Here is a 26,322-nt window from a genome sequence, read left to right as displayed (position 1 = left end):
GTGGAACAAAACCAGCCGTTACACCCTTTCCTTTAGTGTGGCGTGCCAGTAAGCAGGACAGCATTGATCTCAGTGAATTTATTGTGCTGTCCTGGACTTCTGTCCGGCACGCTGCTTGTTTTATCTAAAAGGTGGAGCTGGCGGCTGTGGGTAGAGGAATGTGCCCGAATGCACAGGGTTCTGGAGTCCGTTTGCTCACAGATGAATCACAGATAAGAAAAGATTATGAAACACTGCCAGATTGTGTAGTAGCACAAGGCCTGGAATCCTAACTGCTGACCTAACCACTTAAAATTGGGGAAGAGAAACTGGAAAAGTCAGCAGCCAATCAAAATGATATCTGTCACATCTGATTTCTATCATTACAGTGTTCAGGTAGGCTGCTTTTGTCCCTTCGGGCTGCTCTAATAAAAATACCCTAGACTTGCGGGGGGCTTAAACAACAGATGTTTATTTCTTCCAGTCCTGGAGGCCAGAAGCTCAAGGTCAGGGTGCCTACGGATCAGTGTCTGGTGAGGGCCTGCTTCCTGGCTCCTGGCTGTGTCCTCACAGGGGAGAAGGGGGCCAGACCTCTCTGGGTGTTTCATAAAGCCAGTGATCTTTTTCATGAGGGCTCCACACTCAGGACTGAATCGCCTCCTAAAAGGCCCCACCTTGTAATGCCATCCCAGGAGGGGTTAGAATTTCAGCAGATGAATTTGGGGGGCGGGGACACAAAAGGTCAGCGCATAACAGGTCGTATGTATATATACATATATATATACACACACATATATATGTATATATTAAAGATTTTATTTATTTATTTGACAGAGATCACAAGTAGGCAAAGAGGCAGGCAAAGAGAGAGGGGAAAGCAGGCTCCCCACTGAGCAGAGAGCCCGATGCGGGGCTCGATCCCAGGACCCTGAGACCATGACCTGAGCCAAAGGCAGAGGCTTAACCCACTGAGCCACCCAGGCACCCCTAGATCATATATATTTTAAGCAGCAGCTTGTTCATCTCACCGGAACTGACTACAAGTTTCAATCTTGACTCTGCGTGATATACCCATAGGATGTAAGCCCGTATTTAGTATGATCTAGCCATAAAGGCTGACCAGTTTTTATTTTCCTAGCATTTGTCAAATTTTTGCTGCAGTAAATTTAGAGGTCCTGGGAACATTTTTCTAGTTAAGACAAAGGGCATTCAGAAGGTCTCTTTGGTAACATTCTATTATGGGGAGAACTTGGGTCGATTTAACTGTTATATTGAAATTTCAAGGTGTCTGTTTTGCTATGTATGTTTCTGGTTGGAAATTTCCCCGTAATAGGCATAATCACAAGCCATCTACTTGTTAGTCTTTCTGCTCCTTTCCTATCACACTCTGTTTACCAATGCTAGCAACTTCTCCAGTCCCCTCACATCCCCTCATGTCCCCTCATGTCCCCTCCGGTCCTCTTACATCCCCTCATGCTGCTGGAAGGCAGATTCGCCTTTATAACTTAGCAACCAGCCCTTTTCCTGCTGGCTGTCTTATCCTTCCATCTGTCACAACGTTTTGCTTCAGTGTTTAAAAGCCTCGGGGCATTGGCTTGAGGGAAGGCCAGAGGCTTGAAGCCTTTGATCCTGAATCCACCAAATAACAAGCCTTTCCAGTTCCCCATGAAGCCCAGAGCAAAGACTTGGGGCTTAACGTGGACTGCTGGACTCTGAGTGATTTTCTCTGCCTTACCAGGGTAGCCGTTGGCTGCAAATCAAAATAGTGACTTAAAAATAGTAATAACAAATATGCAAAAGCCATATACACCTGAGTAAAGAGTGTTTTTCAAAGTAATATCCTAAGTTATGTGCTTATTTAGCTAAGAATCCCTGAAGATGTTACTGGAATTCTTCTGAAACTGCCTCCGGAAAATGCTGAGCAGACCCTCACCCAGTTCTGGGTGATTTCTCTAGTCACGGGACGGTCTTCCTGGATTTCACATGTTTTCCTGCAGCCTTTCCCTTTGTTTTACTCCTCTTCTCTCAGCTTAGCTGCGTGTGCGCCCTTCTTTTGTCCTCTGGAGGGGCGGTAGGGCCAGGCTGGCAGGGAATCTCCTGGCACGTCAGTGACTAGCAGGAAAGGCGTTCACTCTTTGCCTCTTGGTGCCGTGGGTGTGTGTGCTAACCGGGAAAGGCCAGGGGGGCTCACAGCTTTGGGGTGAAGTGCATGTGCCACCGAGGGGAAAAACTGAGTGACGGTTTGCCTTCTCTTCACAGGTGGGTCTCTTTGTGGACTTCTTTGTCCGCCTCTTCACCCAGCTCAAGTTCGGTGTGGTACAGACATGTATCCTTTCCACGGCTCTTGGTGTTCCCACATGTCAGCAGTTTCTGACCCTGTTTTCTTGTCTCGAGAACAGGAGACATGATTTAGAGAAGAGACATGATTTAGAGAAACCATTTGGCTTAAGTTTTTATTTATCGTCGAAGGACACAACAGGAAGTCATTAAGAGAACTTTGTAGTCAGGTTGGTAAGACATAAATGCCACAAAGATGCCTGTTCTTCCCAATCATCTATAAATTCAGTGTAGTCCCAATCAACACTCCAATAGACTTTTTTGTGGAACTGGAAAATTCTCTTCCTAAATTTGTTGGAAAGAGTAAAGGGCCAAAGTATTTGAGACCGTTTTTTGGTTTTTTTTTTAATTTATTTGACAGAGATCACAAGTAGGCAGAGAGGCAGGTGGGGGTGGGGGTGGGGGGAAGCAGGCTTCCTGCTGAACAGAGAGCCCGATGCAGGGCTCGATCCCAGAACCCTGGAATTATGACCCGAGCCGAAGGCAGAGGTTTAACCCACTGAGCCACCCAGGCGCCCCAAGACAGTTTTGAATAAGCGTGGCACTTGCCCTACTCAATGTCATAATTTAAGATATAGTTGTTGGAACCATTGCCTATGGGTGCAGAATCCCCAATTAGGCCAGTGGAAGATAACAGGAGCAGAAATTGGTTTATACATATAGAGAAGTAGGGTGGATGTCAGAGCTAATGTTGTAAGTCAGTGAGGAAGAGACAGACTTAATAAAAGACACTGGGACACTGGATATTCATCGGGAAAAATACAGATTCCTACTTCGCACCATAAATTAATTCCAGGTGGATTGAAGATGTAAATAGGCAAAACAAAACTCTAATATGTGATGTCAAGAGTAGGGAATAGTTTCTTAAAACTCCAGGAGGCACAGAGTGAAAGGGAATAGATCAATAACCTTGACTATGACAAGTTTGTTTTTCATACAAACAAAAAAAACCCAAACCATGACAGTAAAACAGCATAAAGAAAGTGGAAAACAAATCCACAGCCTAGGAGAGGCAACTCACTGCATTTAGGAGACAATTAATTAGTATTTAGAACACCAGAAGAACTGCAGCTCAAAAAGAAAAAAGCCCAAACAACCCAATAGCAAAATGAGCGGAGGGTATGAACAGGCAATTCTCAGAAGAGGAAAATGGAATGGTCAGTAAATAAACCTGTAGAAAAGGGCTCCCCTCACCATTAACTAAAGATGTAAATTAAATACGTAGCAAGGGACACTTCCCCGACTCCTAAGTACCTCCTTCTCATGTGGACCTTGGACAGATGCAGAAGTGTTCATTACAGCTCTGTGATTGCAGGAAGGTGAAATCACACCAAATGGGAGAACAGAAAAATTATGTGTTCATATGGTATCATTTTATGCAGAAGTTAAAATGAATGGACCAGAGCTGTGTTTATCAACATGGCGAATTTTCAAAAACTCAGTGTTGAAGGAGAGAAGAAAGGGAAGTATAGAATATGCATAAAGTGCAATCACATTATTTTCATTTTAGAAGCCCATACGACAAATGGCTGCATCTAAAGATACACAGGGAATGGAGGGCCTGGCTGGCTCAGCTGGTCGAGCCTGCGACTCTTGATTTCTGGGTTGTGGATTCAAGCCCCACTTTGGGTATAGAGATTACATAAAAATAAAGTTTAAAAAAAAAATGACACACAATAATTTCAGGTTAGTGGTTTTTCCCAGGGGAGAGAGAGAAGGAAACTGGATTTTTTTTTTTTAATGGTATGTAACATTTTAATTTTTAAAACCTGGAGCAAATATGGCCTGACACCAAGATTTGCCAATGTGAAGGATGTGGAGGGGAGGCTGTTGTTGTTTTTTGTGATATTTCAAGTGTTGATTTGAAGTGTTGGGGTCCAGGAGCAAATGGTGAGAAAGGATTCTTGAGAAGTTTTTGGTACAAAAGAGGTGGTTTTATTAAAGCACACGGGGATAAGGCCTGTGGGCAGAAAGAGCTGTACCAGGATGGTGAGCAGTGACTGATTATATACTTTTAAATTGGGAGGGGTTAGCAATAGTGTTAGGTCTTTAAGGAATTGGGGAAGCAAGGTTTGCAGGACATTGAGGGGCTAGCTGCTGTTAAGATACGGTGATTTAGTACTGCCCAGTGAAGCCTTAGTCCTGACACCCTTCGGATGGCCATCAGTGGGCCCTGTGCTTCGATTATGATCGCTCACCTGCATCTTGGGGAGGACCAGTAGAGATAAAGGAAGTTTCCAAAGGGATTTTCATTTGTTAAAGACCACTTACGACTTACTGGATTCTGGAGATGAGGCTACCATCCAGCTAAGGTTGCCTTTTGCCTCTAGCAAAGCATAAACATGGGTGCAGTCGAGTGGCCTGAGGAAGGTCACGCTGCCTGTCTCAAGTGTTTGCCGAGCCGAGTTGTAAGGGGATTTAATTTTTTCTACATTTCTTTTGCCTTTGTGTTCCCCACATCCGTATTTCATAATTTAAGAATAGTCCCCGGGCACCTGGTGGGCTCAGCCAATGGAGTATCCAAGTCTTGATCTCGGGATAGTGCGTTCAAGCCCTGTGTTGGGTGTGTAGAGATTATTTTTAAATAAAATATTTATAAAAATAAAAATAAATTTAGAAAATGGTTTCTGATGTAGAAGATCTCTCAAGGCAGGTTTTTTGTTGTTGTTCTTCTTCTTTTTGTTTTGTTTTGTTTTGTTTTGTTTTTAAGATTTATTTAGTGGAGGGGCGCCTGGGTGGCTCAGTGGGTTAAATAAAGCCTCTGCCTTCGGCTGAGGTCATGGTCTCAGGGTCTTGGGATTGAGCCCCGCATCTGGCTCTGCTCAGCAAGGAGCCTGCTTCCTCCTCTCTCTCTGCCTGCCTCTCTGCCTACTTGTGATCTCTCTCTGTCAAATAAATAAATAAAATCTTTAAAAAAAAAAAAAAAGTAGTTTAAAAAAAAAAGATTTATTTAGTGGAAGGGGGATTTATTTATTTATTTGAGGTGGGGACGGGAACAGAGAGAGACTCTTAAGCAAACTCGCCGCTGAACATGGAGCCGATGCAGGGCTTGATCTCAGAACCCCAAGATCGTGACCTGAGCCGAAATCAAGAGTTGTGACTGATGCTTACCCAACTGAACCACCCAGGTGCCCTTCAGACAGAGTTTTTGTTTTTGTTTATGTCTTTTAAGTTTACATATGGAGAGCAGGAAGATATGCTGTAAGCAGCCAATATACTTTAAAAGAAGAGATGCTACACCATTTCCTGCCATTGATGGTAGGAATGCCCTTGACCGGCGAGCATATATTCCTTAACCCCGGTTCTGTAGCGGTGGAGGAATGTAGCCAGAAGGGCTGCCTCGCCCTTTCCCTCCTTGAGCTCTTGGGTTTCAACTTGACCTTCGTCTTCTTGGCAAGCATTCTTGTCCTGATCGAGGTGAGGCGGTGTGAGTGTTGCATTTTGGCTGATGAGGTTTTGGGTTCCTCCATCTCCCGTTCTGGAATGTCAGGAAACTGAATTAGGCTTGGGATATAGATTCCTACAGAGTGGCCTCTCCCGCTCCTCGAGCTGTTTGTGAAAGTAAAGGTTTCCGCCTCTGGTGAGATGACAGAGGGAAAGCCCCCTTAGGAGGGGGATACTCAGCCTCAGCAGCACATTAGAACCACCTGGGCAACTTTAAAAATGACTCTAAGTGACTTTAAAATACTTTAAAACTAGCCTTAAAAATGGCTGCTACCCAGCTCAAGTGAATGAGATCCGAATCTCCGTAAGTGGAGTGCCAGGGTAGATGCCAAGGCCCCCGGGGGCTGCGGAAGCCCCGGCACTTGACAGGGATGCAGCCAGGGCGGGGCCCAGCATCTGTGTTAACAGGCCCACCAGGTGATGCTCACGCTGCTCGGGAAGAAGGTCGGTTCCCCCTCGTCGGCGGGGTTGTTGCAGGTAAGCCCCAGCGCCAGTGGATTTCGAGTTCACGGGCATCCTTCTCTCCCCTGTCAGCCAGTGGCAGCAGGTTCCGGGATCCCTGAAATCAAATGCTATCTGAATGGTGTGAAGGTGCCCGGAATTGTCCGTCTCCGGACCCTGCTCTGCAAAGTCTTTGGAGTGCTGTTCAGTGTGGCTGGAGGTGAGGAGGGTCTTTCTGACTTTGAGCCTTCCGAGTACCGAGGGGGGAAGGTGACTAGAAGTGCTGTGTGTGTGAATGCAGTAGATTTGGATTTGAAGGGCCTGCCCTCAAACGGATCCCTGCAGTCTTTGTTGATGGGTTAAATGTAGGCCCTTAAGTTACTAGTCAGAGATAATCCAATTCACACACATTTAGTTTTGAAGTGGAAAGACCAGGTAGTTGGTTTGTGGAGTTGGCTTTTAGTAAGGTCAGCAAGGTTTTTGTGTAAACAACCAAACAGCAAATGTTTTAGGCCCGATGGGCCAAGAGGCAAAATGGGCGATAAGATGTAGGGACTTCTACGTGTGTAACCGTTGGAAATAGGTCTGCGTGAGAATGTAAAGACCATTCTTCATGCCCTGGCTGTAGAAACAGGCATTGAGCCTGTTTGGCCCGCAGGCTGTAGTTTTCTGACTGCTCATATTAAGGAATATTTTTTCTGATTTGATGAGAATTTGACTCTTGCTCTTACAAAGTCACGTATACTCGCCTCTGCTGTACGGTTGTCGAGAGAAAGGTCTGCCTAGCGGAGGTCTCCTACCGAGAGAGCTTTCTGTGCTGACGGATGGTCGTCTTCTTTTCCACCTGTTCCCAGGGCTCTTTGTGGGGAAGGAAGGCCCCATGATCCACAGCGGAGCCGTGGTGGGAGCCGGCCTCCCTCAGGTGAGAGCTGCTGGGCTTCGAGGACACAGCCCTCAGCAGGGGCCCCTGGGCAGGGCCATGTCCGTGGTTGAGTTCGCAACACATCCATTGCGAGCATCTAACATGGCCTTGGAAGCTGATGTCCGTCTGGGTGGGTGTGAAACTGTCCCATCACCCAGCAGAGAGGGGCAGCTGGCACCCCTGGGTTTTAACAAGGCCCTGCCGTGTACTCAGAGCAGCGATGGCACGTAGAGAAAGTCTGTTCAAATGGAAGTCAGCGAGTGCGCCCGCAGCCAGAGCTGAGCGCCGGCCCGTCAGGTGGGCGTGGATCACCGCTGCGAGGCCAAACCCCAAGGGGCTGGGAGCACCGACCGAGATGGTTCCAGGCCCAGGTCTATAGCAAGGCCATTCGTAGGCGCCCCGGACTGCTGTTTGCCGACATGCTGTCGGGGCCGGACTCTCTGTGTCCAGCGCTTTCTTCTTCAGACCCCCCGCAGGGTTGCTTGTCCCCGTTCTCCCATCCTCCACTGAGGAAACCGAGGCTTACAACTGGCTCGGGACCCCAGAGGCCCCCTGCTTAAGGGTTTCTCAGACTCCCCAGCTGCAAGGTTGGGACGTCTCTGTTCTTTGAACCACACCTTGGAGATGTTCACTCTCGTGCTCTGAGGGGAGGGACTCACGGTGGCTGTGGGTTGTCGCCGCACAGGAGAGAAGACTCTCGTCCAGAGCCCGTCTGTTGGTCTCTCTCGTCACTGCTTCCCTTCCTTTACCTCAGGCACTGGCCTCCCAGAGGTGAGCTGAGAGGCGGAGGGAGGCCAGGAGAGGACAGGGCAGCAGCGTGAGCACTCGCCGGGGTCACTGGAAGCCGGCTCTTTGCGCCCCTTCCGTCCTGAGTGTGGCCCCGAGCAGAGCCTGCTTCATCTTCCGCAGCAGCTTTCAGTTCCTCCCTCCACTCAGCAGTTCCCCTTTCTCTGTCTTGCTGACTGTGTACCAGACGTGAACCGTGACTTCCAAAGATCCTAGAAGTCTGGGGGGCAGGAAAAGAAGTTCCTTCCAGAAGCAACGTCTTTCTTCCCCCCGCATTGCAGTTCTGGCCTCTTCCTTCTTGCAACACATCTGCCCAAGTGTCCCCAAGCAAAGGGAACTTTCTGGCGCCTGGGATTCCTGCCGCTGTGGTCCCTGCGCCCGCCCTCCCCCCGACCCTCATCTTTTTTCTCTGTCTAGTTTCAGAGCATGTCCTTACGGAAGATCCAATTTAACTTCCCCTACTTCCGGAGCGACAGGTATGGAAACCCGCCCCAGTTCGTTTGCTGCCTACTCAGTGCCCACTGTGGTCTCCGTAGCTGGCTCCCAGGCTGCCCTACTGGGCAGGCTGCGTGCGGAACCCACCTGTCGGAATGGGGGGGTTTGGGATGCTTCTGAAAGTAAGCACGAGGGCCAGGCCGGCTTCGGGTCTTCTGTTTTGTTGTGACATGAGGCCTAGAACCATCTCGGGCAATGAGGAAGACGCAGTCCGGTATCGAAAACATGACCAGGGAAGTCCACAGACGTATTATCAAGAATGTATCTTATATCCCAAAATAATGTACTTGGTCTGCCCCCTTTCTGGGTCGGAAGGTGCTCTTCTGGGTACTTTCTCGCCCTGTGGGATCCGGGCGGGTCACTGACGTGCGCACCCCGCTCGGCCTTCGGAATCGAGGCCAAGGTTCAGAGTCATCCACCTTCCCCGTCTCCTGTGGGGCTCCCTGCGGGTCGCCGTTACCCGCTCCTGGTGTTTTCACTGCTGCTCTCGCTTTCTGGGAGAAAGATCTGGTCAGAGTGTGGCTCAGCAGGGACTGACGGAAGTCTGGGCTCTGCCGCCTCAGCCAGTGGCTGAGATCCCGCGTTCAGAGTGGCCCGATGTCAGGAGCCCTCCTACTAAGGCGGGCGTTTCGCTCTTAGGGAAAGCATATTTGCTGGGGAGTCTGCCTCACCGGACTCCTGGCCTCCGGAAGCCCTGACTGTTCATGGGTCACGAGACAGGATGTTGGTAGACAAGGAAGGGAACACCTGCTTTTCGGGGTCTGAGAACTGTTTTGGGTAAATCACTTCTCTGTTCTCCCCACAGAGACAAGCGGGACTTTGTGTCCGCCGGGGCGGCTGCTGGAGTTGCTGCAGCGTTCGGGGCCCCTATCGGGGGTACCCTGTTCAGTCTGGAAGAGGGCTCATCCTTCTGGAACCAGGGGCTCACGTGGAAAGTGGTAAGGAGGACTTTCAGTGAACACATGTCCTTAAATTTAGTCAGTCCACCTCCCCCTAGAACTAAAGTGGACATCTCTGACTTGGTGCAGTCCCCTTTCATTTTGATGAGACCAGGAGGGCCGACTTTATTAGAAATTCCTCTGCTGTAGACACACAATCTCTAAACCGTAGACTTTTCTGTACTTTTCCTATCATCTGCAAATCACACTGCCATTGTCTTCTCTTGATGAACCATCTGGCCTGAAAACGGGAGACGGGGACAGACTGGCAGAATCTGGACTTGAGCACCCCCTAGCCTCCTCCCTCAGACTAGTACGTTCCTCCTCCTATGGGCACTGTTCCTTTTGGGGCTCAAGGTCTAGACCACAGCAGGCTCTAAATGAAGAGACTCTCGCAATAAGCTAACACGGACTTCTCACAGCCCGTCTCGCAGTCTTAGCACCCGAGGAGGGCTCAGGGCAGTGGCGACCAGAGCTCTGTGTCCAACCCGGGCGTGTGGGTTTCTCGGTGGCGGGGAGGGTTTCTGAGGCTGCGCCTGGGAGAAGGTCGGTCCTGTTCCTCCTGACTGTTCTCTCCTGTCTGTCGCCTCTCTCCCAGCTCTTCTGCTCCATGTCTGCCACCTTCACCCTCAACTTCTTCCGTTCTGGGATCCAGTTTGGAAGTTGGGGTTCCTTCCAGCTGCCCGGATTGCTGAACTTTGGGGAGTTTAAGGTATGTTTCATCCTTCCATAGTTTTGGGGGGGTTTTCTTATTTTTGTTTTTGTTTTTACTTTACAACCTGAAAATTGTTTGTAAGTAAAGTAGCAGAGCGCGGTGGTTGGAAGGGTCGGCAGAGCTTCTAGTGGGTCTCTCTGCCCCAGGAGTCTCCTGTGCGTGCTCCGTGCTCGGCGTGCGCAGGCGTCCGGCTCTGTAATGACTCGCGGAGATGGAAAATGGGCTCGCTGCTTGTTTCCGGCTTCCCTGCTTCTGTCCCTTCCTGTTCTCACGGGCGCTCTGGTTTTTCTCTCTCTCTCCCTTGCCCCTTCTCTCAGTGCTCTGACTCTGACAAAAAATGTCATCTCTGGACAGCTATGGATTTGGGTTTCTTCGTCGTGATGGGGGTCATTGGGGGCCTCCTGGGAGCCACATTCAACTGTCTGAACAAGAGGCTTGCAAAATACCGTATGCGAAACGTGCATCCGAAACCTAAGCTCGTCAGGTACCTGCTCGCCTCCCCCAGCTTGCCGTGGCTCCCTGAGCTTCGTGGGGGCCAGGCCGTCTCTCCCAAGGAAGGCACTTGTAGGCACGGATTCTACTTCCCACACCAGCTTTGATTTCACGTCTAAGACTAAAAATGGAGAGAGGGTTGTAGATCCCGTCCAGTTGTCAGATGGGCTGAAAGACTGTCTGAGCTTCATTCATATCAGGGGTGCTGTTTGCCTCCCGGCCACGAGGACACATGGCGAAGTCAGAAGGGTCAGTGCGAGTCAAGGCCCAGGACCTAAAGTGGAAGCCCGTTTTGTTCCTCAGAGATGCCGTGGGTGTAGCCGCCCACGTTCCTGGCCACCCACTGTTGACTTGCACAGTGCTAGAACGGAGCGAGTCGCTGACAAGTTCCGCACGGGTCCTGACTACTGGCTCGGGGCTGCTGTGTGTGCGGGCTCTTGGGGGAGAAGAGGGTCGGAGTCGACAGGGTTGTGTTTTTAGTTCCTGAGGCTGGGGTGTCTTTTTTATCTTGTATGGTAACAGCTGTGCTTTGCTTTCTAGAGTCTTGGAGAGCCTCCTGGTGTCCGTGGTAACCACCGTGGTGGTGTTTCTGGCCTCGATGGTGTTAGGGGAATGCCGACAGATGTCTGCTTCGAGTCAAATCGGTAATGACTCATTCCAGCTCCAGGTAACCCTGTGCACCTGCTGCCCGTGTGCTAGACCCCAGAGAGGGAGAATCCAGAAATGGGTGACCCACCTCTGCGGATTGCTAATAGCTGCGTCTTGCCTGCCCTGCCCGCCCCCCCACGCAGTGTCAGACGGCTGAGAGAGGAGTCCGTGGGAGCCTTTCCCAGAAGAGAGGGTGTGCGACGCTCTTGTTCACTCTTACATAGACTCACAGCCCTCACAGAACGGACTCTCTCTGTCTCTCTTTCCCTGTTGAACAGAGTTAACTGGGGCCGAGCTCAGGAAGCAGAGACCATAGCTTCTTCGACGAGCCCCAGTTGACTCTTCGACCTCTTCAACCCCGACAGGTGCCCCCAGCCTCACAGTTGTGAGCATCACCCTTAAGACGAGGAGAAACGAATGTCTGCCTCAGGGTAACGGGCGAGCTGGCGCTTCTGGCATCTCCTCGCTCTTATTGGGTTTAGGTCATTTACTGGCTTACATTCTTTTTCCATTTCTCCTTCTCTCTTCTTAGGAGTATATAGTATAGTGTTTTCTGGAACCTTTCCCTGAAAGAGCAGAGGCAGCGAGGGAGGCATTAGAGCTCACTCTGCCCTGTAATTTTTTGGTCCAAGCCAGTGGGTCCTAGAGCTGCATGTGGTCAGCCAGAGGCATGGTTCTGGCCTCTAGGGTAGAGGCTGAGGGGTGTCCCCAAAGTAGCCGGTCGTCCTCTTGTCCCTGAGTAGCCGCTCATACCCCTCGGGCCTCATTGGGGGCTTCATCTTGGATGGCTGCCCCTTTTGGCTTCCCCAGAAACATCCACGAATGGCAGTGTGGGTTAGATCAGGGCTGGGCAGACTGCCGCCCGTGGGCCAGATTGGCCTTTGGCTTCCTGCTTGTTTTTGTAGCCCCCGAGCTAAGAATGGCTCTCACGTTTTTAAAAAATATTTTAAGAAAAAAAAAGAAGAAGGTGCAACAGAGACTGTGTGGCGTACAAAATCGAAAATATTTACAAAGTGGCTCTTTATAGAAATCGTGTAGCAACCCCTGCTACTCGGTGGTCCTGAGGCTACCTTGTTCTTTACCAGAGCGGTGTTTTCCAAACATGTCCTGCGGAACATTGGTACCTATGAGTCACAGACGAGTGGAGAAGAATCCTGTGGTCTGATGGGTTAGCCAGGATTGAGTGAGTTGCTCTAGTACAGGTCCGCGGAGGGTGCTTACAGTTCTGTCTGTGTCACAAGTGTTTGGATGTAGGTCGTGTGCCCGCTCTGCCACTAAGCACCTCACGGACGTGACTTCATTGAGTCCTTAACCACTGCCATAGGCTGGTATTATTATCTCCATCTTATAGGGGAGAAAATGGAGACAGAGTAAGGTCTTTTTTTTTCTTTAAGATTTTATTCTTTTATTTATTTGAGAGAGAGACAGCAGCAGAGAGAGAGGGAGAAGCAGGCTCCCTCCGAGCAGGGAGCCCGACGATGCAGGCCTTGATCCCAGGACCCCGAGATCGTGACCTGAGCTGAAAGCAGACACAACACACTAGGCCACCCAGGCGCCCCACACAACGAGGTCTTGACCGTGATCTGAGCTAGTGCTACACACCATGAGGTCAGCATTACTTGCATGTCACAGGGGAGGCAGCCGAAGCTTCCTGGAATGACCTGCCGCTCCCACAGTTGCCGAGTCCGAGGCGAGTCCACCTGATGCTGGAGCCTCTGCTCTGCCTTCAGCTGGTTCTCTGATCTCCAGCAAGGGCCATGATGCATTCAGCACGTTTGGCTGCAGGATTCTTTCCAGGGAGCCCTCAGGGCTGGGATTCCTCCGGACACAGTCTGTGAAGTGCTGCGTCGTGGATCGTTCCATGGTTGCCTCTTTCCTGAGCCACACACATTGCTCCTTTGGCTGCTCCTCTCTCCCAGGTTCCTCCAGGAGGGGGCGCTGCCCTGCTTCCCGTGGCGTCTCCATCTGCTGGTCCCCATCCGCATCTCACCCTGCATGGGGCTCTCGGGCCAAGCTTCCAGCTGTAGCACTTAGAAAATTGAGCACTGCGAGACGGAGCAGAGCCGGATCTGTGGTGAATTTCATTGTCATAGCTCAGTCGTAGCTCAAGAGCCCTCGTCCAGATTCTTTCATTCTCAGACCATAAGGAATACAGTTTCACAGTTGGCTGCTTTAGCTAGAGATTGATTCTTTGCCACCTGTTTCATTTCTGGGTAAAGTTTGCAAGTCACACTTTCTCGACCTCACTGGAGACCTCCCGTTCTGAGACTTTGAGCGCCGTGGTCAGTATTCTGACTTCGTACGGACCTCATACTGACTTTCTGATTCCTGTATCTTAGGTCACATCAGAAGATGTCAACTCAAGTATCAAAACCTTCTTTTGTCCCAACGAGACCTACAACGACATGGCCACACTCTTCTTCAATCCCCAGGAGTCTGCCATCCTTCAGCTTTTCCACCAGGATAGTGAGTATCTGTGAGCCTGCTCATTCTTGGGGTGGTTGATCTTTTTCTGCAGGGAACGGATAATGATTCCTCTGCCCCTGCTGTTGGCCTATAGACACAGCCAGGCTTACCCTCAGTTCAGAGCAAAATAGGACTTTTCCTTTGTACTAGCAACCCAGACAAGGCCGGAGTGTCTGCCTCCAGTGTTGGAGCTGAACCGGTGGGGTGTGGAAGGACCTGGAAGGGGTCAGGGCAGCTCGGTGGGCCTTGGTGGTGTCTGGTGGTGGACTCACATGGGTTCTTGCATCGCAGGTACTTTCAGCCCCGTCACTCTGGCCCTATTCTTCGCCCTCTATTTCCTGCTCGCGTGTTGGACCTACGGCATTTCAGTTCCAAGTGGCCTTTTTGTGCCTTCCCTGCTTTGTGGAGCTGCTTTTGGACGTTTAGTTGCCAATGTGCTTAAAAGGTACGTGCGCACATGTGTGCGTGTGAGCATGCCCGGGTGTGGACGGACGCAAGTGTACGAACCTTGTGATTCCAAGCCGCAGTCTCGGCTTCTTTCTTGCCCAGTTACATCGGCCTGGGCCACATCTACTCGGGGACCTTCGCCCTGATCGGTGCCGCAGCTTTCCTGGGCGGGGTGGTCCGCATGACCATCAGTCTCACGGTCATCCTTATCGAGTCTACCAACGAGATTACTTACGGGCTCCCCATTATGGTCACTCTGATGGTGAGTGCTCCCCTTCCAGGCCTGTCTCCAGGGCAGGGCCAAGTGCACCCCCCACCCCCAGCAGTTTCTTTTCGAGTCTTTGTTTTGTGTTTTAGGTGGCCAAATGGACAGGGGACTTTTTCAACAAGGGCATTTATGATATCCATGTGGGCTTGCGAGGGGTCCCACTCCTGGAATGGGAGACGGAGGCGGAAATGGACAAGTGAGACCATGCTTTCCTTCTCTTCTGTTCTGGTTTCAGAGCTTATGATCTTGGGCTGTGAGGGCTGTGGGCATCAGGGTGGGAAGTGGTGATGAAGATGCTGGGGTGGGGGTCCGGTGAGCCGGTAGATAGCTACAGGAAGTGGCTGGGTGTGGCGGGGAACTGGGGGATGGAGGTGGGTTTGGTGTGGTGCCTGCATCGTTGGGTGTGGCTCCTGTGGCCTTCTGGAGGGATCTGAAAGGAGGACTCAGTCGGGGTGTTCGGACTGCACGCTTCTGCCGGGGGTCTGCTGAGCCCCATGAATGAGAGCCAGCCTGCGTCACACATGCCCCACGAAATGTCATGTCATCAGGGATTTTTCTGGGCATAACCGCCAGTTTATCCATCAGCCCACAAATGGTTTGGGGCTCCTGTATGGGGGGACCCCACAGGGCCCTCGTGGTCCAACAGAGGGATCAGCAAACTTCTGTAAGGGGGCGGATGGTGAATATTTGTAGCTTTCTGGACCACCTGGCTGCCATTTCACTTCCTCCGCTCGGTCGCTGCAGTGCGATGGAGCCGGAGGCGACACGTAAATGAGCGGGAGAGGCCAGGTTTGACCTGGGACCTGTGGTTGCCACCTGGTTTAAAGGGGCGGCCCAGACTTTACTCTTTTCTTAATCCTAGTAGTATCATTAGCAGTTCAGTGATCATATGAGGAACGTGCCATGGGGGGCTCAGGAGATGGTGGCTAATCACCGGGCAGGTCGATGGGGTTTGTGGTGAGGGGACATCTCGTATCGAGCTGAGGAAAGGCCCACCAGTATGGTAGAGCAGGGAAGGGCGTTGGCACAAGCTAGAAGTACAGAGGAATGCGTGTGTTCAAAGAACCATTTGAGCTGGCTCAGAAGAGGGAGTGCGGTGGTCTGGGCCGCCCAGGGGAGCTGGGGCTCGCTCCTGGGATACCACGGGCTCTCTCGTGAGGCAGGATGGCTTCCCTCCGTCCCCAGGCTGAGAGCCAGTGACATCATGGAGCCCAACCTGACCTACGTGTACCCGCACACCCGCATCCAGTCCCTGGTCAGCATCCTGCGCACCACGGTCCACCACGCCTTCCCGGTGGTCACGGAGAACCGCGGCAACGAGAAGGAGTTCATGAAGGGCAACCAGCTCATCAGTAACAACATCAAGTTCAAGGTACAGCACCTGAGAGGAATGGTGGGCGAGAAATAAGCCGCTCTTTGACGCACGCGCTGACCTGGCGCCTGCCACACCCCACAGATGGGGGCACTGGTGGACTCTCAGGGAGAATCCGCTTCTTTGTTCTGTGCGGCAGGGAGTGTAGACATGATAGCGAGTGTGGACGTCGTTAGACCGTCACGACATATGTCCTGTCTCACCCTAGCAAACGCGCAGATGGATTTTTTGTTTTAATCACCATTTCTTATGGCGTGTAAGTGGTATCAGGAGGTTTCTAGGGTTGCCTGGGACAGAAGTGGACTTTGGCCTACTTAAGACAGAAAAAGAAATCGGCCGGAAGCTGCAGGACCGACAGGAGAGCTGGAGGATCAGAGGTGGCCCGCCGGGTGTGCAGGCGGCTCGCAGTCACCCTGGGGTGTTGGGAGGCAGGGGCGCTAGCTCTGGCTCCTGAGTTGAAATCCAGGTGCGGGCAGAGTCCCTCAGTCGGGCTGTGAGCCCCTGTGGCTCCGGGGGCCAGGGCACATGTGTTTTCAATCCCTCCATGCCATGGCATAGGAGAGCGGCTGCCCCTGGAGAGTGAGGGGCTGTTCCCATACCAAAGGAGTAGGGAAGCTTGGCAGGCAGAACCCGCGGGGTCTACAGGCCCTGAGGTTCAGAGAGCAGCCCTTCTGCCCTGAGCCACCGTGAAGATGCCCTGCACTTCCTACGTTGGTAGCGCTCGACTCCACTGCCGCCCGCATCCTTGAGCCACGTGGAGGCCGTGGGTGTGTGCCCGTGGCCAGCCATCTGCGGCCTGCCTGGTGGAAACCCCTGTTGCCGTCACCCCTCCCTACGCCCAGAAATCCAGCATCCTGACCCGGGCTGGCGAGCAGCGCCGACGGAGCCAATCCATGAAGTCGTACCCATCGAGTGAGCTGCGAAACGTGTGTGACGAGCACCTCCCCTCCGAGGAGCCTGCGGAGAAGGAGGACCTCCTGCAGCAGATGCTGGAGCGGAGGTGAGGGCGCACCCCCCGCTGCGCGCCCCGCCCCTGCGGCTCCCCGAGGGCCAGGGCCAGCGCGCTGCGTGGAGGCAGCCCCTGAGCTTCCGGACTCGGGGAGTCTCTTGGGGCAGTGTGCGGGGGGAGCGAGAAGCAATCCTGCTGCGGGTGTGCTAGGCAGCGTCTGGTTTCTACGTAACAGATACACTCCCTACCCCAACCTATACCCTGACCAGTCCCCGAGCGAAGACTGGACCATGGAGGAGCGCTTCCGCCCTCTGACCTTCCACGGCCTGATCCTGCGGGCGCAGCTCGTCACCCTGCTCGTCCGAGGCGTTTGCTACTCGGAAAGCCAATCAGTGAGTCTCTGCTCTGCGCCGGGATTCGGGAAGGCACGAGGGTGGTGGGAGCACAGCCCCAGTGCCTCGGGGGGCCGAGAGCTAGTACTCGGGGAGTCCGGTGCCGGCGGCTGGCTGTGCTGCAGCGTGTGCAGCCCCACAGCCCCCTGCTGTGCTCGGCGCCTCCCGGGGGACTCTACTATGGGGGGGACGCCCCCAGTCACACTCCCCTTAGTCTGTGCACTTGCTTGTCAAGTGTCCTTTTGGCTTGGAGACTTTTTTTTTTTTTTTTTTTAAGATTTTATTTATCTGTGAGAGAGAGAAGGGGCAGAGGGAGAGGTTGAAGCAGGCTCCCCATGGAGCTCATAGAGCCTGAAAGGGCTCGATCCCAGGACCCCCGCATCATGGCCTGAGCCGAATGCAGATGCCTAACCCGCTGAGCCACCCAGGCGCCCCAAGCCTTTAGACTTTTTTTTTTTTCTTAAGTTTTTATTTTTATTTTTTTAAGATTTTATTTACTTGTCAGAGAGAGAGAGCACATGCAGGGGGAGCACCAGGCGGGCGGGTAGGAGGCAGGCTCCCCGCTGAGCAAGGAGCCCAATGCAGGACTTGATCCCAGGACCCTGAGATTATGACCTGAGCCAAAGACAGACGCTTCACCGACGGAGCCACCCAGCTTCCCACCTATAGACTTTTAATACAGTTTGTACACTTTGATTTCTGGTATAAATGAACTTTTTTACAGGCTTTATTTTTTTTTTTTAAGTTCTTCCCATTAATTCTTTTGTAATTTTCCTTTTTTTTCCTCCTCGCATTTGGTTCTTACAGAGATAAGGAGGGTGGGTGTTTTGTTCAAAGTGGTCCCTATAGTGACCTGAAGACCCACCCATCTGCACACACTTCAGCCCCTTTAGAAGGAACCTGAAAATGTTGTGCAGAGACCTCCCTTCCTGAAGGACTCTCCTGGCTCAGCTCTTGCTCCTGGGTGGCCGTCCAGCTGCCCAGTGAGGGCGCAGGGGAAATCCAGAAGACTTGGGATGCAGGGCCGTGACAAAGCTGCTTTGTCCGATGAATTGCCACAAACCCAGAGGCTGCAAACGACAGAAACCTTTTCTTTTCACAGTCCTCAGGGTCTTACTACCAAGTGCGCAAGTCAGCAGGGCCTTGATCTCCGGACGCCCCAGGGCAGGATGGCTCCCTGCCTTGCTGGTCTGTGGAGGCTGCCGGCTGTCCCGGGCCCTGCTTGACCTTAGACAGGTCCCTCCAGTCTGCCTCTGTTGTCACGTGGTCTTCTCGCTCTGTGTCCTCTTCTCTTCTTAGAAGGACACCAGTCGTTGGTCCTAGGGCCCAACCTAGGGCTGTCTGACCTCATCCGAACTTGCTCGTGTCTGCAGAGCCGCTGTTTCCCATGCGGCCATGGGCACAGGTAGCAGGGGTTAGGCCTCAACACACATCTTTTGAGGAACACACGTCAACCTAAGACCTATTAGTTCTTCTCCCACTTAGGCTCCAGGACGAGCCAGGTCCGTTTTACGGACCAGGAGAAGCCGAGTCAGAGAGAGATGAGGGGACTCCCTGAGCGGGGCCCAGCGAGGCCCGGCTGGGAACTGGCTCCAGACCAGGGCTTCTCACGGCAGAGCCCCCGGTTCTGCACCGCCTCGCGCCAGGTGACACCATGGCCAGCGGTGTGGACGTAGAGGGGGAGGGGCTGTAAGTGCGCCCCTGCCGGTGGCCGTCCTGGGTGCAAGGACCTGTCTCTGTTGGGATTGCAGAGCGCCAGCCAGCCGCGCCTTTCCTACGCCGAGATGGCTGAGGACTACCCGCGGTACCCCGACATCCACGACCTGGACCTGACGCTGCTGAACCCGCGCATGATTGTGGTGAGCAGGGCTGTGCCTCTGGGGCGGGGTTCTCCTCCGCATGTTCACGCCTCATCCTGGCTAGGGCGCCGGCGGCCACAGGTGACTTGTGTGGTCTTCTCTGCAGGATGTCACCCCATACATGAACCCCTCGCCCTTCACCGTTTCACCTAACACCCACGTCTCCCAAGTCTTCAACCTGTTTAGAACGATGGGCCTGCGGCACCTGCCTGTGGTGAATGCTGTGGGAGAGGTGAGTCCAGCTTCCGGCTGTGCCCACAGCCACGCCTGCCTTCCAGAAGGAACCCTGTCCCTGCTGCATGCGAGTCAGGCTTCCCAACCAGCAGGGTTTCTCCGCCTAAAAGCTCTTTTGTAGCCTTTGGAGGACCTGTACCCTCTGCTTCCTGCGTGTTTCTGAAGCACACTGTCCCCTCGGCCGGCAGGTGTCGCCAGGGTCACGGCTGCTGCAGAAGCGCATAGGCCGGTCGTCCCCAAGGTTCCTCTTCTTTACCCTCCATCAGGCCTGCGCCTCCTGGAGCAAGGGTCCATTCCTCACCCGTTCTGGGGATTTATGACATGAAATAAGAGAATTTCAAGCAAAATGCTTAGAAAGTATAAAAAAAAATGCTTAGAGTCTTTTAGAAGATCCAACTGCCTACAATTAGTAATCAGTGCTGCAGACTTTCCTTTTTTTTTCCGAACTCGGTTGTTTTTTTTGTTACACAGTTATTGTTTGGTTATTTAAAAAATAGAAAAGCAAAATACAAACAAATGAGTACCAACCCCTTATTTCGACAGAGCTGTAGCCACTCTGTCTTCCCAAGGTAGCTCCTTTGTCTTTTTCCCTCTGCACCTACAAGTAGAGATTTACGTGCCGTCTTAGCGCGTCACCACTGCCTGTACTGTTTAAGGCCCTGGTGGCTCAGACCTTTCTGTGGCAGGAAACACTCACTCACAGTGTTTCCGTGGGCTTGACTGCATCCCCGTGGCCAGCTGTCCCGTCGCTTATCCAACCGTCCCCTGCTGGGGGCCGCGTAGTTAAACGTCACCGCCGATCACCCTCTTGAGGCTTTTGATGTCTGTCGCCAAGTTGTCCTCCAGGACGTGAGAGCTCTGTGGGTGGGGTCCTCGGGCAGAACGCTGGCCCGGCCCGGCCTGCTCTTCTGTGGGCTTGGTTGCCGTGGGTCGGACTATTCCTTGAAGCACCAGCGCAGTTCTTTTCCTTGAAAGAGCAGGGCGGTTCTAACGTGCTTCCTTTCGTCAGTGAGACGTGAGCGGCGGCGGCTGCGGCCTTGAAGAGCTCTGTTTGCCCGCCCGCCGGCGAGACATCCCGCAGCCTTCCTCCCTTCTGACCGCATCTGCCTGGAGATGGCATCAGGCCCCGCACACTAAGGGCTCAGCCCCACCCGACTGCCAGCCCCCACCCCGCCACTTCAGATGCCAATCGACAATCCAGCTTGTTCCCTGGGTTTCTGGCCAGGTGGCTGTACTTTGGGGATTCCCATGACCCTGTGCTCCTAGAACTCAGGCAATCAGTTTACTTACCAGATGATCGGGAACCACGAAAGGATGTGACCCAGGAACGGCCAGATGGCGGAGGTGCGGGGGCAGGTGTGGAGGAGGGGCGCCAGGCTTCCCCGCCCCCTCCGGCACCCCACCCTCCTGGCACCGTCCGTGTTCGCCAGCGTGGGGCTCCCCATACCCCGTAGTTGAGGAACGTCATCGGGGGCTTTGCCGTGCACATACACGTGATCGATCACATGATGGCCATGCTGACTGAGTCCGCCTCCGGCCCTTCCCCACCCACAGATGGGGCTGCGGGATGGGGACTGCATCCTTAGGGCCTTTCTCACAGTTTTTTTGTCATGCGCATAAGCTCAGGTAGAGCTAAAAGGGGCTAGTTATGAACGGTAAAGGACGTCCTTACTCCTTACTCCTTACTCTTATCACTTAATTCCAAGCTTTTAGAGCTTTACGCCAGGAGCTGGGGTGAAGACCAAGTACATGTGTACTGTTGTAAGTCACGCATCACAAGGACTCAGGTGGTGCTGAGACCTGGTATTTATGAGCGTTAGTGAGCGTGTGTTCTGTTGAAAAACTCAGAGTTTAGCTGGCCCAACTAAAACTTCTCTTGGAGCTGAATTTGTCCCATTGGCCTCCAGATGACGAGCCCTAGTTAACCTGTCGACCTCCCGTCACCTGGAAACTGGAGATTCTCGAAGTGCACGTGACCGGCTTGTCACATCTGTCCCAGCACTCTGCAGTCCCGGCCTCTGTCGCCCCTGCTTACAGTGATGCGCCGGGCCAGCCGTGTCTGCTTCTGTTCCTGCCCCAGCAGGTTTGCTCTGCAGTGACGGGGGTCTTTTCCTCCTTGTCCTAGATCGTTGGGATCATCACTCGACACAACCTGACCTACGAATTCCTGCAGGCCCGGCTGCGGCAGCATTACCAGACCATCTGACAGCCCGGTGCGGCCTCGCCACACGCCAGCCCGCCCTTTCCTGGGTCTGCCCGGGGGAGGAGGCGGCTCACTCATGCTTCGCCGCCACAGCTGGCTGGGGCTGTTCAGGACACTGAAGATTCCCACTCACCCACTCGCTCGGAAAGCCTGCGATCATCGAACACTTCGGCGGTCAGCGGTCCTGGGGATGGTATGTTGGACCTCGAGAGCCTGGGCCTGTCTGATCTTCTCAGCAAGTATCTTCCTGTTTCCTGCTCCCTGCTCTCTTGCCGTCCAGCCTGGGCCCCGGCCCCAGGCCCCTCCACCCGACACGTGCCAGGACCAGAGGGGGCATCAGGCCTCAGCCACGGGGGAGTGATGCCCAGAGCAGTTTTCCTGCCCTCTGCTGCTGCTTTCCTAGGGAACCCAGGTGTTGCCTTAAACTGTAACAGGAGGGGCTTTGGCCAAGGCAAGTGCTGGGGCGAAAGCCAGTTGCAAAATTAAGGGAATTACCAAATTTAGAGACTGAGCCACTGAGATAATGCATGTGTCCCGGGGGCCTTCCTGCATTGGGACTCTTGACAGGTGCCCAGTTTATTTGAAGGGAAACACAGCTTCCGGGGGAGCTGCTGCTCTGGGCTTGCCTCCTCAGAAGCGCCGCCCTCCAGAAGCACAAGTCCCACGGACTGTCCCTGAAGGAGAAGTCTGATGGGACGGTCCAACTTAGAGCCGCCCCAGTTTTTAGCATTTACCGTGGCCCATTCCCTCGTCCCTTCCCTCTGCACCGAGTTACTGACTTCCCATGAGTTCTTCCGCGTGTCTTCCTGGAGATGCAGCCACGGCCCCGGTGTCTCCACCCCGCCCCCTGCCCCATTAGATAAAAGGGCACCCTGTGATATTGCTTGACCCGACTCTGGGGAATGATACTGTTACATCTGAGACGGGCAGAAGCCAGTCCTGGGCCAGTGAGCACTACAGGAACATGATACGGCCTAGAAGCCAGATTAGGACAGAGCAGATGGCTTATTCCAGGAGGAGGGCGTGTGCCCGTCACACACCTGTCTGACCCCCGCCACTAGCCATCCCCAGCCCACTCGGGCCCAACCATGGAAACTGTGCTGCCAGGGGACAGGGGTGGGAGGGACCCCCACCCGCACGTGCCCCAAGGCCCGAGCACAAACCCTGGAAACGGAGCCTCTTTGTCTCTCCAGGCTGGGGGCCCCCAGAGCGAGCGCTTCGTTTCGGCTATTTTGCACTTACTTTCCTCTCAGCCTCTGGGCCGTCCCTCTGATTTGTGTCCACACCCTAGGCCTGGGGTCGTGCCGCCCGGTGGCAGATGTGCTTTGGGACTCAAGATGGCGTTTATTTGCATTTAAGTTTGCGTCGGGTTTTTTGGTCAGCTGTGGCAGTTCCCGACAACATGGGCGCCTGCCCTGGACAGTGCTGTCCTCTTCGCCCTCTGCCTCGGGCCGACCTCCATTGCCAAGACTACGGTGCAGTCTGCGAGCGGGCACTCGTCTCGCTGTGGCGGGCCCAGGTCTTGTGCTCAGCCCCTCTGCTCCCCTAAGTGAGGCGGCTGTTTCAGGATCTTTCCACCTGGCTCCCCCTCCCCCCCCAGTCCATCCGCTCCCCTACCCCCCAGCCCATCCTCCCCGTTTTCTTATCTCTTTGACCAAAAATACTTTGACTTCTAAATGTTTCAGCTTCCCTGGATGCATTCGACCTGTGAAATGTGGATGAGGGCCCCCAGTAAGTAGTTGGGGAAATCACAAGGACCAAAAAGGCAAGCGCTTCTGAATGTGATCGCGTTCAGCCCCCTGCCTGTTCATTTTAAGGCCGCACCCAGGGCGAGGCCGCGGTACTCGTTCCTTTTATCAAGAGGGAATCAAGAGGGAAACCCAAGTCCGGAGAAGTCAGGCCCGCCTGTCACAGAAACCGAATCCCCTCTCCCCTACCTCAGTGAAACTGGCAGGACTAAGGTCCTGCGGGGGGTGGGGAACGTCTGCTCCAGGGCTCTGGGGTCACCAGCTGTCTGCCTCGAGGCTGCCCTGGGTGAATGTTGTTGGAATTTACCGCCCCTGCACTTCTGGTCCCCAGACACTTCATCCCCACTAGACTAGCCCAGAGGTGACTGGCAGAACGCACGCGCCTCCCTCCGCATGAGCTGACTGCACGGCCACGAGGTCCCAAACTCGGGCCCGTCTGGAAAGGCACGTTGCTTCTTGTCGTCCGTGGGCGTCTGCCCTTACCGGATTAGCCCAAAGAGAACCACTGCCCCACTTGTAACAAATAACTGGAAGCCTCACTCCTTCGATAGTTAGAAACCCACGTTGTCCATGTCTCACCTATTACCAGCCCCGTCGCCCCCGTGGCGGTGGGGTACGCCCACATGCACAGCCGCAGGGGGCTCGGGCCAGGAGGCCGGTGTTCTGTGTGCCTGCCCGTCTCCCGCTAGGTGTTTCACGTTCCCCAGCTGAGGAGCCTGGGAGGTAGTGAGCCAGAGTCCCTCCCGACCCTGGGACCTTGGCGCTCCAGAAGGATTTGCTCATGACCTTGTTTAACAAACGGTTCCTGGCTGGGATGGACGCTTGCCTGCTTGCTTGACATTTCTGATGCAAAATTGTGTGCTGACACAGCCGTAGGAAAGAAAGCAAGCCCCTGGAAAGGCCGGAAGCTCCGTCAGGGGCCCTGTAGTGCCGATGTGCAGTATTATCCCACAGCTTCCGACCGTGGCGGGCTTCCTTTCTGTTCGCACTGTTGGTTTAGACAGTAATCCTAGCTAATTCTGTTGTGTACATACATTGTAATTTTTTTAATTTGTAAAATTCTATTTTTATTTGAACTTTTGGAACTTGGAAGTTCTCACTGTAACCGTAACATGTCAGAATAAAGTGTCTTCATCTGTCTCCTTTAACCTCTCGTCTCCATGGGGCTGCTTATGGAGTGGTATGGGATTTTCATTTTACGCTTTCCACAATGTAAACATCACAAAGCCAGAGAGTAGACTGACAGGCTCAGAGGTCTCCTTCTAAAGCCTTGCCAGCAAGACTTCATTCCCTGGGGTCCACCTCCTACCGACTTAGTCCTTAGCAAAAATCACAAAGTTCCCAGTCTTCTCCCCCTTCAAATCAATGCCACGTGATCTCATTTGCAGATGCTTTCCTCCCCTAAAAACCTACCCATTCCCTCAGCTGCCGCTGCCCACAGCAGGAGACGGAGGAGCTGTGTGTGTTCTGACAGTGCTGTGTTTAGGAGTCTGCCTCACTCACAGGCTCCCTGATACCCAACCAGAAGTACAATCAGTGCCAAGGCTGTAGACATTTGGGGCTGGCTTCTGTGCTGCCATCTGTCTCTGCTCTCTATTTTGCCAGAAATCGAATTTTCTTGGTCTTCAGTTGATCTGCCTCAAGTTGCCATCCCACCAGCACTAGAAATGGTCTCCGTCAGTGCTGCCCCCCTCCACCTGTCCCCGGGTTTCCTGAACTCCAGGGACACTATCTGTGCATTTGGCACTGTCCGTTCCATTTGAGGAGGACCCACCATGTCACGGTGACCCCTTGGCAGTCTGCCCAGTTCTGCACACTTCCCTCCTAGCAGCTCCTACTCCCCGGACCTCAGGAGCCATGTTTGGACACTTTTCCCCGTCTGCTCCTGTCCTTACCAATCCTTTGCTTTTTGGTCCACCCCCCACCCCTTTCTGTGTTCAAAGTCCACATGAAGAAGAGATTTGTTGGAAGTGGTTAGATTAGAGATTTTTTTTAAAGATTTTTATTTATTTATTTGATAGAGATCACAAGTAGGCAGACAGGCAGGCAGAGAAAGAGGAGGAAGCAGGCTCCCTGCTGAGCAGAGAGCCGGATGTGGGGCTCCATCCCAGGACACTGAGATCATGACCTGAGCGAAGGCAAAGGCTTTAACCCACAGAGCCACCCAGGCGCCCCTAGATTAGAGATCTTACCCCACCCCCACCCCCGCTCCATTCCCTGTCAACTCATTTCTGGACTCCCCCTTCCCCTATAAAGAGTGAATGACTATTTACTCCCCCTTTTCCTGACTTCTATGCAAGAATAAGACAATTGGGCTGATGTTAGAAAGCATGGACTAGGCCATGTCCTGCAGTGGTGCTGAACAGACATTGACCTTCAAGGAGTTTACAATCCAGGGACAGAGAAATGACCACCTACCAGGGCAAATTGTGTCATATTATAGTGGTTAAACACAAAATGCCGCTGGTGCCGAGCTCAGTTCATACCGAGCACGTAGTATCAAGACAGCTTCAAGGACGAAGTCGCATTGTCCATGAGCCTTGATTGTGTAGAATGTTCTCGGGAGAACTGGATAAATGGCATTACAAAAGGAAGGGACAGGATAAATAAGGGCTGGAAAAGTGCACATGTCGGTGACCAGAGGGGAGGGGGTTGGAGGAATGTCAGATTCTGACATGGAGAGGGGATGTGTAGAGTAGAGCATGGCTTCCTGTTGTGGGTGAACTTGGTGCCTGGTATTCTCTGCTTCTTAGAAGCAGATACAAAGAAATGGCATCTTCTCCGGTCCCCTCCACCCCTCCCAACCCACCCCCCACCCCCGCCACCCTACCCCTCACCCATCCAAGTACCTGGGACCGGAATTAGAAAAAGCTGGTGGCTACCTTTTAATTAAGTACCCAAAAGGCAGTTTGTCAACAAAGAAAATATCTCTTTCTTCACTTGGCTTAACAAAGGCACCAATCTGGGGGCTGTTGCTGGTGAGGGAGGCTCTGTGTGTGGGCAGGCAGGGAGTCTATGGGAAATCTCTGTATTTTCTGCTTAATTTGGCTGTGAACCCAAAACTGCAACCCAAAATAAATCTTATTATGTTTAAAAGGAAGGAGAAAGAAACAGCCTTCTTCTCTGCCACAAAAGGAAAACCGGGTTATTAGACTGAGAAAAAGAAAGAAATCACGCCAACCAAACC

At 53.0% G+C, this 26,322-nt stretch overlaps 1 protein-coding gene across 4 annotated transcripts in view; it reads left to right on the top strand.

The window, feature by feature from the left end:
• The window catches only part of CLCN6 (chloride voltage-gated channel 6), a 30,374-nt gene extending 6,091 nt beyond the window's left edge, over positions 1-24,283 (top strand). For 2 of the 4 annotated variants that reach the window (XM_032361040.1, XM_032361042.1), the window contains exons 5-23: positions 2,239-2,305; positions 5,627-5,733; positions 6,295-6,421; positions 7,056-7,123; positions 8,327-8,385; positions 9,210-9,342; positions 9,941-10,054; positions 10,375-10,541; positions 11,090-11,216; positions 13,537-13,663; positions 13,955-14,108; positions 14,213-14,372; positions 14,468-14,574; positions 15,564-15,750; positions 16,593-16,750; positions 16,932-17,091; positions 18,843-18,950; positions 19,057-19,182; positions 21,310-24,283. In XM_032361040.1, the coding sequence (XP_032216931.1) occupies positions 2,239-2,305; positions 5,627-5,733; positions 6,295-6,421; positions 7,056-7,123; positions 8,327-8,385; positions 9,210-9,342; positions 9,941-10,054; positions 10,375-10,541; positions 11,090-11,216; positions 13,537-13,663; positions 13,955-14,108; positions 14,213-14,372; positions 14,468-14,574; positions 15,564-15,750; positions 16,593-16,750; positions 16,932-17,091; positions 18,843-18,950; positions 19,057-19,182; positions 21,310-21,390 (2,337 nt within the window). In that variant the 3' untranslated portion in view covers positions 21,391-24,283. Of the gene's footprint in view, positions 1-2,238; positions 2,306-5,626; positions 5,734-6,294; positions 6,422-7,055; positions 7,124-8,326; positions 8,386-9,209; positions 9,343-9,940; positions 10,055-10,374; positions 10,542-11,089; positions 11,217-13,536; positions 13,664-13,954; positions 14,109-14,212; positions 14,373-14,467; positions 14,575-15,563; positions 15,751-16,592; positions 16,751-16,931; positions 17,092-18,842; positions 18,951-19,056; positions 19,183-21,309 lie in introns of those variants that run through there. The other 2 variants (XM_032361041.1, XR_004289794.1) reach the window with 2 other exon arrangements.
• The last annotated feature ends 2,039 nt before the right edge of the window (positions 24,284-26,322 follow it).

Source organism: Mustela erminea, chromosome 10 (genome assembly GCF_009829155.1).
Source record: "Mustela erminea isolate mMusErm1 chromosome 10, mMusErm1.Pri, whole genome shotgun sequence".
Classification (NCBI taxonomy): domain Eukaryota; kingdom Metazoa; phylum Chordata; class Mammalia; order Carnivora; family Mustelidae; genus Mustela; species Mustela erminea.
Note: the sequence above shows the minus strand (reverse complement) of the source record. Positions and strands in the feature narration are given on the sequence as shown.